Below are 13,461 nucleotides of genomic sequence, written 5' to 3' on the forward strand. Positions count from 1 at the left end.
AGACAGCTCTTTAAAGAAGCTAAGATGGGGGCTGCGGAGTGTGAGGGGCAGTTGTTCCAGGGAGATTGGGGATCCAGGGAGTGCTGTTTGAAATGAGAGAGGCTTGAGAGGTCTTCATGCCATGGTAAGGGCTGACGATGTTGGGGACCAGCAGGGCAGAAGGGGTGATAGAGCAGGTCACTGAGAAAACGGGGCGGGGGGGGCAGAATCACAAAAACCCGAGTGCAACCATGGGATTAGACTCCAGCTTGGCAGCAGGTTGTGGGAAGGGGGTCCCATCTTAAAGCTTCTCTCTCCTGGGGCGCCTGGGTGGCTCAGTCATTAAGTGTCTGCCTTCGGCTCAGGTCATGATCCCAGGGTCCTGGGATCGAGCCCCACATCGGGCTCCCTGCTCGGCCAGGAGCCTGCTTCTCCCTCTCCCACTCCCCCTGCTTGTGTTCCCTCTCTAGCTGCCTCTCTCTCTCTCTCTCTCTCTCTGTCAAATAAATAAATAAAATATTTAAAAAAAAAAAACAAAAAAACTTCTCTCTCCTCTGAGAAGTGTTAAAAGCTGAGGTTATCTACAGGAGTAGGGCAACCCACAGTCTCAGGAGAGTTGAGAAGTTTCGAGATAAAGCTCCTGAGAAGGGGGTGGGGGGGTTGCGGAGAGCCACTCACGAAATTGCCAGGCAGCTTTGGGATCCCAGAGGAGGCTGAAAATTGCAAACCGAATGTGACTGCAATCGTCAGCACCACGGGATTCTCTCCAGCAGCAGCACTCAGCAGCCCAGGTGCTGTGATAGAACTGATGCCCGTGGGACAGAAGGTGCGTGGGGGTGGCCGAGGTGAAGCGCCATCGAGTCCGAAGACAGACTCAGAGAAGCAGAATGGCATCGGGGCTAAAAGGAGAGGGATCAAAGGCCTGGATCCTGATAAAGTCCCAAGAGGGAAGAGTCACTGAGGGACAGAACTGAAAGGCTGGGAGCTAGTGTTTTGAGTATTATTTCAGAGCTAGTGCAGTTGGAAGGGCTGTGTGTGTTTGAGTGGAAGAGTGTGTAAGGACAAGACCAAGGTTTTTCAATTGTTGATGTGTTGTCTACATGGATTTTGATGTCACCCAGAGAGATGGTGGGACCCGACTGTCATCCTGCTCTCTGCTTAGTCCTCAGTGAATGGGTTCAAGTCACCAGAAGGATGGAGGTTGGAGATTATGGCAGCAAGTGGGTGTAGAGAGCGTTAACATAAATTCCTGCAGGCATAGCCTCAAAGAAGTAGACCTTTTTATTCAGGATTGGAGGATTAATGTTCTGAAATTGGAATCCGGTTGCAAGGGGAACCTGACTCTACTTTCCAACCCTGAGGAAAGGAGGGAGTTGGGGGGGCCTCAGGGGAGCACAGGGGAAGGAGTGGTGAGGAGACTTTTGGGGAAGGGTATGTAGCTGTCTGAGAGCCTGTCTACTATAAGGGCTGGAGCTGAGTTGAGGACTCCCCCAGAGTGGGGAGGGAGCAGTTCCGTGCAGCAAGTAGAAAGGTTTGGAAGGAAAGGAGAGCAGTAAACTTTTGAGTCAGCCAGCCCTGAGATAGCTGCTCGGTGGAGTATTGAAAGCACTTGTGTCAACCCCGCTCCAGGTGTTAGTCACCATGGACGTCTGATGCTCTGAGGTAATAGGCCATCTTTAGTTACAGTTTAACAACATGCTGAACCTCGGCATGTTTGCAATGTCATAACGAACCCCTTGAAACCTGGATTGGTAAAAACAATCTCTGAGAAAGTGAAAATGGTGGTAATTTTAATAACCTTGTTTCCTTAGGTGATGTCGATGACTACAGTGCTGAAGTTGAGGAAATTCTTCCCCAGCACCTGCAGCCATCTTCAAGTTCTGGCCTTGGCACTTCCCCAAGCTCTTCACCCCGGACCAGTCCCTGCCAGTCACCGACCATATCAGAGGGCCCCGTACCTTCCCTTCCTGTAAGACCAAGTCGAGCACCATCGAGAACTCCTGGGCACCCAACTTCACAAAGTATGTATTTTATTTCAGGTTTTCTGTGACTTTCCCTAGCTGATCTGTTTGATTTTAGATGGTCATATCTCTGATGCCTTTGGATCTGTACTGTGTTTTCTATGCATACAAAAGAGGAAGCCTGTAGATGGTAAGCCCTAAATGGAAAGGAAGGTAACTCATCATCACTTTCATCAGATGAGAATTTTTCTTAAACCTTTTTTCCTATGAGGTTAACCTGATCCATGTCTTAAAATTGATGTTTTTCTGTCAGTGCAGTAAGAACTCATTACCATCTGGGCTTAAGTATCTATTTATACATAACCTCTATTATGGTATGAAGCAAAAAGAGACAAAAAATTTTTTTTGAGTTCAAATTTAAGAGTCATTACTCCTCCAAAGTTGGAAGATTTGTCCTGGAAGTTGTTATATCGCATGACTAAATCACTGTTCTATGCTTACCAACATCTCCAGAAAATGTCTTCCATTTCGTAAATTTCTCCAGTTCTCCCATACTACTCTTAGAGGACTGGCTTCATTAGATAAATTCAAGATAAGCTAAGGTGTAGAGAAAAGAAGAGACTCCTTTTTTCTTCTCTGTATGGGCCAGCAGACTGCAAATGACCTTATTCAACCAATGCTTTGTGCCCTCTTGATGGGGCCACTCAGTAAATCAGCTCTCAGCACCTGGGGCCTCGGTAAGGCGTCCACATGGAGCTACAGCACTCTTGCTTCCATGGTACCAAAGGGGACTTTAATGGCAGAACTGCTTATGTTATTGATGGTAAAAATGCATGTCAGTGCATTACAGAACAAATGGAGAAAATGAGCAAAATCAAGAATTGAGAATCTGTCGTATGTATTGGGAAGTACCATACTCACATGCTCACACCCACGTGGAACCTGATCTTACCTCATGTACTTTTTTAGGTTCTCCTATTGACACTCTGCCAAGAGAGTCTCAGCCCCTAGAGCCCAAGAGGCCTCCTCCTCCCCGCCCGCTTGCTCCTCCTGCACGCCCGGCTCCCCCCCAGAGACCACCTCCACCTTCAGGTAACAAACCGTTTGATTTCCACTTCTGCTAGATTGAAGATCTTCCTCCATTCTATTTTAAAATGTTTTGCGTGTCTTCAAACCTCGAGCTTCTAGATTTTATTGTTTTTGTACGTTGTTGCTCTGCCTGAGCCTTTCTCTGAGGAACAACAGAACAGGTAAAAAGAGTGTTTCCCGACTAGATTTCTGTAGTAGGTTTTTCTAGCTGCCTTCTTACAGGTGTGCAAAACAAATGTTCGTTTTGTTTTTGCTAATCTGATGTAGTTGTACTAATTTCTGTAAAACATATAATTAGAACTGAAGAACATACATATACTTATTTATGTTAAAGTTTTATGTATTTGCTTAAATATTCTTTTTAAGTGAGTATAGTGCCGTTACTTAAATTGTTAGAAGTATTTGCATTAAATAATAGCTTTTTTATAGTACCAAGATACTAGTTTGTAGTTCCTACATGACATTTAACATTATGAATACTATAGTAAGTCTTTGACATTTCAGTTCTTTATTTAATGTCCTTTCCTTTCCGCTGCATATTTTCTTATGAACTATAAGGGGCTAGGAGTCCTGCACCTGCTAGAAAAGAATTCGGAGGTAACCATTTATATTTGTTATACTATATGCATCTTGGTTCATTCATGTTTTAGAGTTTGATCCCTGTAACGGAAAGACATTTTAGATTTGTTTGATAAAAGCCATAGTGAATGATATTTATACTCCAAGTTAAAAGTAGCTCTAAACTTCCATTATATTCCTATTAAGTAAAAGATCAGAGTTTAGTTTTATCAGTGAGTAGGCCTGATACAGGCTACCATTCTCCAGGTAGACATAGTTGAATTTCTCATCAAGGACTGATACACTTTTTCTTAATAAATATAGTTATTTTGATTACACAGATTTAATTCCCCCAAATCACCTTAATTTTGAAAGGAATTCAGATACAGTAAATATAGAACATTTTCCAAGTATTTGATTAGTGATTAGTGATACACTAGTACTCTCCTTTTCTAGAAACTTAGCAAATCTAGTGATTAGCAGAGTTTCCTGGGAATGCAACTTAAAGCTATAATTATCTGAAATATATCTTTCATTTTGTACGGCTTTATCATAACTTGTCATAAAACTCATGCTTCGCTTTTTTTTTAACATGAGAATGATTTTATTTTTTTCAATAAGGAAATTTTTATTAACAAATGGGTCACTTTTTATAAAAAAGTGTACTTTGGTTTACATGAAAATTTCTCACAAAAGTCAGTTGGAGGTATGTATTTGACAAGTTCATTTAATCTAATTCTAAGAGAGGATGAGTCAGGTTATCATAGTTCTGCAGAAGAGCCTTCACAGATCCACTGATAATACTGTTAAGGCCCACTCATTATACCTGTATGGTCATTCTTTTTCTACTCTGGCTGCCTGATGCCGTTGCTGACCGATTCACATGGTATCACAGGTTGTCTCTGCTGCTATGTAGATTTTAAGGACTTTGTATAAAAAGTATAGCCCAATTATTTCAGCCTGACAGCTTCTGCAGAATGCTGCTGGATGATAATTTTTTCCATTGACTTACAAAAAACATTAATTTTTCCCATTTTAAACTCCTGCTTTTGTTTATATTTTTACGATAATTTCTACTTATCCTCTTCCTTTAATTAGGAAAACAACGTACAGAAAATGAATTTTTAAATGAACTTGTGAAAAGTTATATCAAACTTAGAAATCTGACTTAATTTTTAAAAATTGCTTCTTTTCATGATTCTTTTGTAGGCAATGTTTGCACCTTATTTTTTGAACCTTATAAACCAATAACTCCTTTAAGGCAGTAACTTAGAGAAAGTCATTACAGTACCTTTAGAGTTTTCTTAAAATAATGCATCAAAAACTAACTTCTAAGAAACTAATATAGTCTCATAGAAATTTAAAATGAAATCGATACTATGATTTCTTTTTCCTTTTTGACTGTCAAATATTAGAGCTTTTATTAGTGATTTAACTGTGAATATAATGAGATGATCATAAAGTAAAGGCTTTCATTAAGATATTTTAAAATTTCCTACAGCTCATAATCTCTGATATAGAAAGAAAATTGTCATCCCCTTTCTATCCTGTTTGAGGAAAGGGAGGCCTGGGGTTTGGGCTAGGCTTCTAAAGTCACTTTGGTTTGTACTGATATCTTTGAAGAAATGTAAAGCAGTAAAAGAACCTTTTTGCAAAAGTCAGTTGAACGCAGAAATTGTTTTGTGTGCCTGCCTTTCATTCTGTGCTGTGGGCCCTGAACAATATACAGCTTCTGTTCTTTCTCTAAAAAGGTGTTGGAGCCCCGCCCAGTCCTGGGGCAGCTAGGCGAGAGATGGAAGGTAACAAGACTTCTACATCATAGAAACGGACCTCTCATCTCACTTCTAAATGTCAGCCCCCCAGTGTGTTAAAGGCACACTAAATCTGTCCTTAGTCTGCCTGTAAACTTCCCCATCCCCCCTATGTACACCATGTAACCTTGTACTTTTTCTCTTTTCATTCTGTGTTGTGGATAGTTTCTAACGGGTTACCCATTTAATTTCCCTGTGATTCTTATGTTGTATTGTACTCTGTTTTGTATATATTTCATATCTACTTAGGATGTGGAATTACTGTACAGTGTTATTTTAAGAAAATGCCTTTCAAAATTCTTTTTAGAATAAGTCAAATGTTTAGAAATATACTATACCAACTCTGAAGGTTTAAAAATTAATAATTATCATTAAACCCTATTAATTCAGGTCCAAGAATAAGTATTTTGTGGGTGATTTCAAATAACAAATTTTTTATGTATAATGATGCTTACCTAAATTTGCTTAAAAGACCATTAAGACTAAAAGCCATTCATTAAGATAATAGTTATCAAAGGGCTGATGTATTTAATATGACAATTGCACTTGAATTTCCTTTAAAAAAGAATAAATTTGATATGCCACCTGTAATAGTTCCCCCTGCTCCTTTTGACCCCCAGAGTGATTTATTTTGTTTCATGTGTCCAATACCTTTCTAGTGAATTTGAACCATATATTAACACTGTCTTCCATAAGGCAAATACTTAGTTGTAAGATGTGCCTGCCTTCTACTTTAATCAAAGGATTTTGTTGTAGAAATCTAAAATACCTCATTGTAAGATTCCTGTATCGATAGTGATATCTACAGCATGAAGCTCTAAAACAGGGTTCTTAGGAGCCCCTGGTGTAACCTGGAAAATGCTCTGTTTTGCTGGGGAGCAGTTTGTCTGCCAAACTCTGAGAGGCGGTAGGGTCCCATCTTGTGACCTTATGTTTTCAAGGTTCATAGGGGAGAACTCTGTTGGGAAGGTCACCTTAGAAGTCACCCTGTAAGTGAGATATCAGATTGAGGGCTAAGTTGTCTCATAAATGTCACTCTGAGTATTCTAATTTTTCTCTCTTTTGGGGCATTTCCTTGAGGAAGGATAATAGCCTTCATCATTATCCAAAGCAGTGTACCTTCGGTTCCCATCTCATGCCCCTATTTGTGCTGGTAATGAAACAGAACAGCCAACTGATGTTATGCAGTGTTGCTTGATTGTTTACTTATGACTCATTTTTTTCCCCCTTCCTGCTTCAAAGCACCCAAAAGCCCTGGAACAACACGGAAAGATAATATAGGTAAAAACACTTGAATTTAGCTACTTAACCTTAAAACTGGACCGTGTAGACACTTGGGATATAAGTACATGGTTTCTTGTTTCTTTCTTTAAAAAAAAAAACAAAAACCTAAATACGTGGTGTGATGTCTTTGTTTCAGGACGCAATCAGCCTTCACCTCAGGCAGGACTCACAGGCCCAGGACCTGCTGGATACAGTGCAGCCAGACCGGTAGGCAGCACCTAGCCTGGGGGCCAGCAGGTTTAGGGTCCAGGTCCCGGTTTGCTGTCAGGCAGGTGTGTTATCTTGGAAAATCACGTGTCAAGGCCTAGTTTCCTCAACGCTAAAATGAGGGAATGACACTTGATGACTTCCAGGGTACCATTCAATGATAACATTTAGCATACTCTTCAAAAATAACGAAATATACTTTATTATTTGAACAAAAATGATATACTTCAGTAATTAGGGTCACTAAATAACTTAGAATCTCAACATTTATGAGAGGGCAGTGTGTTTGGGCAGCTTTTTAAGGTATTATCTGAGTAATTAATGAGGATAGGAAGTCATCCTTCAAGAAGAAGGATTTTAAAACTGGATTGGAGGAAGAACATTTATGATGGGAGTCCATGTACTAAAACTGGTTCTGAAGGTAGGAAAAGTAGGGGCACAGATGGCACCGCAGGGCTTTGCCCTTCCTTGTCAATCTGTGGTTTTCTGTGTTTAGCCTATGTTCTCTAATACACGTAATTATTCTAATATTTACCCAAATGAAAATTTTCTCTGGGATCTAACAAGTAAGTAATAAAAGAAAACGCAAACCAGAACCAGTGGCTTGTCCAGTGGTGCCTGGGACTGCAGGGGGACCCCTCACTGAAGAGTGGGACCCAGGAGCCGGTACTCTCGGGAGAAGTGCAGAGGCTGCTTCTGATGAAACCACTTCTAATTCCTAGTAAGAAATGGTCAGAGCCTTTCTAAGAAAGTTTTGTCTTTCCTGTTGTAGCCGTCTAGTTAATACGCACCCTTAAAGTCCTTTACTACATGTCATACTACATGTGATATTACACTCCGCATTAAAGGGTCTGCGGCGGGGCACCTGGGCAGCGCAGTCAGTTGAGCGTCCGACTCTTGATTTCGGCTTAGGTCGCGATCTCGGGGTCGGGAGATGGAGCCCCAGGTCAGGCTCCACGCTGAGCAGGGAGTCCACTTAGATTCCCGCTCTCCCTCTCCCTCTGCTGCTCCTCCTTTGCTTGCTCGCACACACTCTCTTGCTCTCTCTCTCTCTCTCTCTCTCCCCCCAATAAATAAATAAATAAATAGGTAAATAGTGTCTGTAGGATACAGATGCTAGAGGATCTGTTACCCATTCTTTTTTATAAAGGGACAGTCGCTCTTCACTGACTTTGCTAGCACACTTCCCACAAGCACTTTATGTATTCTGTTTAATGCCATCAGAATAGGGAAGGTAAGTTAGGATTTTGTGATTGCAATAATAACTTGTGCTGAAATAAGAAATACAGGGGCTTAGAGCCTCCAGCAAACTTAGGAAAATAGACAACAGATGTCTCACAGGTGTCCCTCTGAATGTTATCTAATTTAGCACGTTGAGTTAGTCATCCAAGAGTTTTTACTTCTGTGTTTGAAAAAAACGATCTTAGGGTGTGGATTTTCTTAAACGTCTCAGTTGTTCCATGTATGTGTGTCTCCATCTCCTCGTGAGCTTTCACACCATCCCTGGCTGCGACTGAGGCCACATTGCACAGGGGAGGGGCGGGGGGGGGGCCCCCACCGCTCGTCACACCTGAGTTCAGGTCCTGGTTTCCTTTCTAGCTTTACAGCCTTGGCAAAGTTGTATACATTTCTTCGTCTTCATTTAAAATAGAGATGATAAAGAATACTTAACTCTGAGGGGAATTTCAAAGATGCAATGGAAATGCCTATATAGTGCTTAATTAACATCGTGCCTGCCACATAGTAAACAGTCAAAAATAAAAAGGAAGGTTTTAAAGCTTAACACTGTATGACTATAAATAGAGAGCAATTAAAATGACAAGATGGGGGCTAATGCCAGAGAGGAGACTAAATGAGATACAAAAACAAATATTTTTGCAAAATCTCATCTATTGAAAATAAGTAAATGTCTCAAATGTTATTTTCCCATTTCTAGACTATTCCGCCCCGTGCTGGAGTGATCAGTGCCCCACAGAGCCATGCTCGGGCATCTGCTGGAAGACTGACCCCCGAAAGCCAAAGCAAACCACCAGAAGTAGTGAAAGGTAGACCCTATATTAGAAATTCCAGTTTTGTTCTGAATTTTTTCACGTGTCCTTGTCCCCTCCTCTCACCTTCTACAACATACTCAAGTAGGGATAGCCTTCCTTCTACATGCCGCAAGAAAGGAGGCTGCTTGGTGGGAGTGCGGGGGCCTAGAATCCCCCAACACCTCATGGAAGGAAGGACAGAATGTGGTTTTCTAGAAAATACCTAACATCTGAAAATTCATTGTTTAGGGTCAGGTCTTCTTCCTGAACCGCTGAAGCCTCAGGCTGCCCTTCCTATGCAGCCTTCTCCGCCCCCGCCTGTTCAGAAGCTGCAGGAGCCTCTTGTCCCCATGGCAGCACCTTTGCCTCAGTCGGCCCCCCAGCCGAGCTTGGAAACCCCGCCTCAGCCACCCCCTCGGAGCAGGTCGTCCCACAGCTTGCCTTCAGAGCCTTCGTCACAACCACAAGTAAGTCCCGCTAATGAACAAGATCGCACTTGGATGCCTTCGGAATAGTCTTTGAACAGACTTACCTTAATTAACCCTTTGCTGAGATCAGGGGTTCTCAGAAAGCAAGCTTAAAATCAGGTGCTCGAGGGAATTTCCAAGTGGTTCCCAGGCTGTTTTATCTTGTTAACATTTAAAGTGTTTGTGACTTTTTCATTTTTTTTAAATGCACATTTTACTTTGGATAGTTAACATATTAGGACGAACAGTAGTGTATTTTTCTTGTTGTTCACAGCTAATATATTAGTTTTGGCTTTCACTTTCTGGAGAGAGATGCCTTACCATTGGCAGTATGGTTAATTTCCCGTAAACAGAGAGTAATCCTTTTGTTTCTCCAGCTGCAAGCAGTAGTCCTTTTCTGTGGTGGAGCTGGCCCTGGGGTCCTCAGGTATTTCCCTGTCAGTCATTGGTCCAGTTCAGATGTTTTGGCTGTGCAGCAGTGTGCTTATTGACCAAGTAGAAGCCATCAAAAGAATAAGGTCACCTCATTAGTGTTGCACAGAAAGCAGTGCCATTACCTTAGGGGTGAAGATCATAGGATCACAAGGACTTCTGCTATGCGAGCGTGACCTCACGTTGGAAAGACCTCCAGTGTGTATATACAGAGTTATTTTTATACAGGGATAATCATGCAAGTTAAATTGTTTTATTTTATTTGGATGCGGTTTTACTTTGTTTGGTTATATACATTCTAGTAAAATTGCTAAAATAAAATTCATGTTTAGTAAGAACAGTTTTTGTTGTCCAGCCTTACAATTTATTTTATCCTAAAGTTTTAACTTGAAAATGCCATCAAGGCCAAAGAAGTGTGTAAAGTTTTATAAGTCTGCTTTTAAACTTCATAAAGATCTACAATACACAAATATTACACATTGGCAAATGCCCCTAAGCACATTTATAAATAATAGTTTATATCTATTTTTACAGATATCTGGAGATGTCCAGCTAGTAGGCAGAAGTTAACAGCTTCTTACGCTTCTATATGGTGAAAAACAGATATTAAAGTAAACATGAGTCTTAAAATGAATATTGTTAGCACTTAGCACTTTCTCAGACAATTGGTCACATTTATAAAAACTGAAGAAGTATATATAATTGAGAGAAATAAAATGTTCTCTTAAGCTGATCAATATCATAAAGTATTCTACATTTTTTAGTTCAGAAAATTGAGGATGTTGACGATATATAAAAAATTGTAGCAATCCTTCAAACAATAAATGTCCATTATTCTTTTCTCTCTGCCAATCCACATTTAGTGAGTCCTGAATTTTTCTTCTCATTTTCTTGTAATGTTTACTATTGGTTTTTTTTTTTTTTTTTTTTTTATGTAATTGGAGGGCAGGGTGCTTGGGTGACTCAGTTGGTTGGGCATCCAACTCTTGATTTCGGCTTAGATCATGATCTCGGGTTCTTGGGACCCAGCCCCATGTCGGGCTCTGCGCTCATCGGTCCAGAGGAGGCTGCTTGAGGTTCTCGCCCTCTTCCTTCCCCTCCCCTGTGTGCACACACATGCACGCCCTCTCTCTCCCTCAAATAAATCTTAAAAAAAAATTTTTTTAACTATTTTGGAATAGCCAAAGGAATGTTGAATAAAAAATTTTTAAATGTAATTGGAGGGCAAAAAACTTTCAAACTAGCTGTCTTAGAGCTTTCTACTACTGTTTTAAGAGAGAAAGTGAGCATCTATTTCATAGTAAAAGTGAACCTTAATTCCTAAGTCTGTAACGGTTTAAGTATTCTTAGACCAATATGAACATAGATACACTACTCTGAAAAACTTGAGAAAGAATGAACTGTCCAGTAAGATTGCAGTTTTCAGCAGAAAATAATACAAAAGTACCATAGGACAAATATTCCCTTGACTACCACATTATCATTTTCTTAGGTCATTTTCCATTGTTTTGATTTCTGTTTTTCATTGGAATGGGTGTGGTGATTTGGTGGTAGACAGCATGTGCTTCGTGTGTGGCCTGGTAGAGAACGTTCTCCTTGAATCTTGTATTATCCACTTTATTGAAACTACCAAAGATGTTTGTTTTAAATTCTAAATATTCTTTTTACCTCAGTCATTGGTGTCAGATTGCTCCAAATATCACACACACACACACACACACACACACACACACACACACTTTTCTTTCTTGGGGGAGCGGGGGTCTTGTTTGTGTGCAGACTGTCTTTGGAAAGGATCACGGAGTGGTTGACAGTTTCCTCCAGGGAGAGGAGAGTGCTGGGGGGATGGAAGGAAGGGAGGCATTTTATCTTCTCGTACCTCTTGAATTTTGAACCATAAAAATAATGCCTATTCAAAAAATAATATCTAAAATTTAAAAATCTCCCAGAGCTATAGGTTGAAAAGGATAAGAATTTAAAATATGATATATTTGATATTTTGGTCATATATGAAATAGTCTTAGAATTGAACACTTAGTAATTTTTACAAGTCTTTATTATTAATTCTGCCCAAAATCTACAAGGTATTTAAAACATAAAAACAGACATGGCCCAGCTTTACTTTTTATTATTATTTAAATGGTCTTTGACTCTTTAATTCTCTATGGAAAAGATTCATCCAATTCAAATGATTATATAACATGTACAGAATGGAGAAATGCCTCCCTTCTCTGCCTGACGTCTGGCACCTTACTCATCTGATTGTCATCTAAGGACCCGAAGTTAGGAAATTCAACAGGAGATAAAGGAACAGCCTCACTGCCTAACCGTTGTCGTGAGAGCTGACAGGGAAGGAAGAGACCACGTAGAAAATCTCAGCATTCTGGATCTATTCAATACCTCCTACCTTCTATCAGTGCCAAAGCCGAGACACGTAACCCCGACATCATCGAGAAAGTATTCGTTTAAATTCAGGAGTCTCATGTTTAGTAGGCATGCTTAATATACTTCAGAGTGGTGACTTTCTCAATTGTAAAAATGAGTTTTGGTATTTTAAAATAAGGTAAGCTTTAGATATTGAGGAAGAGTTGCTCAAAACTGTTTTTGAGACTACTGTATTAAAGAAAATACTGCTATATTATGGAAAGATGATTTCATTTTTAAGCAACAAAAATAGGGTCCGGTTTCTTATTTTTTGTACCTTACAACTAATAAATTCTGAGGTGAATTAATGATAGTATCATCCTTCTGAAAATTTGCGTAATATAGAATATGCCTGGATCCTGATCATTTTGTTAAAATAAATACTGATTTTCGGTAGGGTAGTACCTTGGCCAAGTGGTGCCATTTTGTACATTTTCTCTAATGATGATAACTATCTTGTGGCTATTGTCCCACTCCTCTTGGGCTGCCATAACAAAATACCATAATCCGGGTGGCTTAAACAACAGAAATGTGTCTTCTCACAGCTCTGGAGGCTTGAAGTCTGAGATCAGGATGCCAACACAGTTGAGTTCTGGTGAGGGTTCTTTTCCCAGCTTGCAGACAGCTTCTCCCTCTGTGCTCACATGACCTTTCCTCAGGGCTTCCAGTGGGGGAGAGAGCAAGCTCTCTGACGTGTCCTTTCATGAGGGCACAAATCCCTCACGAGGCCCGCCCTCCTGGCCTCATCTAACCCCAGTCACCCCCCAGAGGCCCCCACATCCAAATACCATCACACTGAGAGTTAGGGCTTCACCATATGAAATTGGCAGAGGCGGGGACACAAATATTCAGTCCATAACAGACTGCTTAAAATATCTTAGAGCTCCAAAACCTATTTGGGATATTATTTTTGTAGTAACAAAACTTTGAAGTGGCTAGTCATCAACCTCTGACAAAATTAAAGTTTGAGCCCTAATTTAACGATACATTTTTTAATTCAAAATTACAAAAGAAATTGGAGTCGTCTCTTGAACGAATGCTATGACCTGCACATATTGCCGCCCTCAGGTTCTGTGTCGAATATAGAAATAAAAGCATTTTGAAGACTGAATTGTTAGGGTTGCTGGTTGGTCTCAGATTGTCCTCCTAACGCTTTCCTTTGATGTCTGTGTTCCCTTTCTCAAAGCAGGAGCAACCATCAGGGTAACAGGTATCGGAA

At 40.5% G+C, this 13,461-nt stretch overlaps 1 protein-coding gene across 8 annotated transcripts in view; it reads left to right on the top strand.

Annotated features, from left to right (window-relative positions):
- Positions 1-13,461, top strand: part of SYNJ1 (synaptojanin 1) — an 85,989-nt gene that overhangs the window by 67,046 nt on the left and 5,482 nt on the right. For 2 of the 8 annotated variants that reach the window (XM_078078761.1, XM_078078845.1), the window contains exons 24-32: positions 1,791-2,000; positions 2,910-3,032; positions 3,588-3,626; positions 5,339-5,386; positions 6,641-6,679; positions 6,819-6,889; positions 8,826-8,934; positions 9,169-9,386; positions 13,429-13,452. In XM_078078761.1, the coding sequence (XP_077934887.1) occupies positions 1,791-2,000; positions 2,910-3,032; positions 3,588-3,626; positions 5,339-5,386; positions 6,641-6,679; positions 6,819-6,889; positions 8,826-8,934; positions 9,169-9,386; positions 13,429-13,449 (878 nt within the window). In that variant the 3' untranslated portion in view covers positions 13,450-13,452. Of the gene's footprint in view, positions 1-1,790; positions 2,001-2,909; positions 3,033-3,587; positions 3,627-5,338; positions 5,387-6,640; positions 6,680-6,818; positions 6,890-8,825; positions 8,935-9,168; positions 9,387-13,428; positions 13,456-13,461 lie in introns of those variants that run through there. The other 6 variants (XM_078078735.1, XM_078078746.1, XM_078078808.1 and 3 more) reach the window with 5 other exon arrangements.

This window comes from Halichoerus grypus, chromosome 1, assembly GCF_964656455.1.
Source record: "Halichoerus grypus chromosome 1, mHalGry1.hap1.1, whole genome shotgun sequence".
Classification (NCBI taxonomy): domain Eukaryota; kingdom Metazoa; phylum Chordata; class Mammalia; order Carnivora; family Phocidae; genus Halichoerus; species Halichoerus grypus.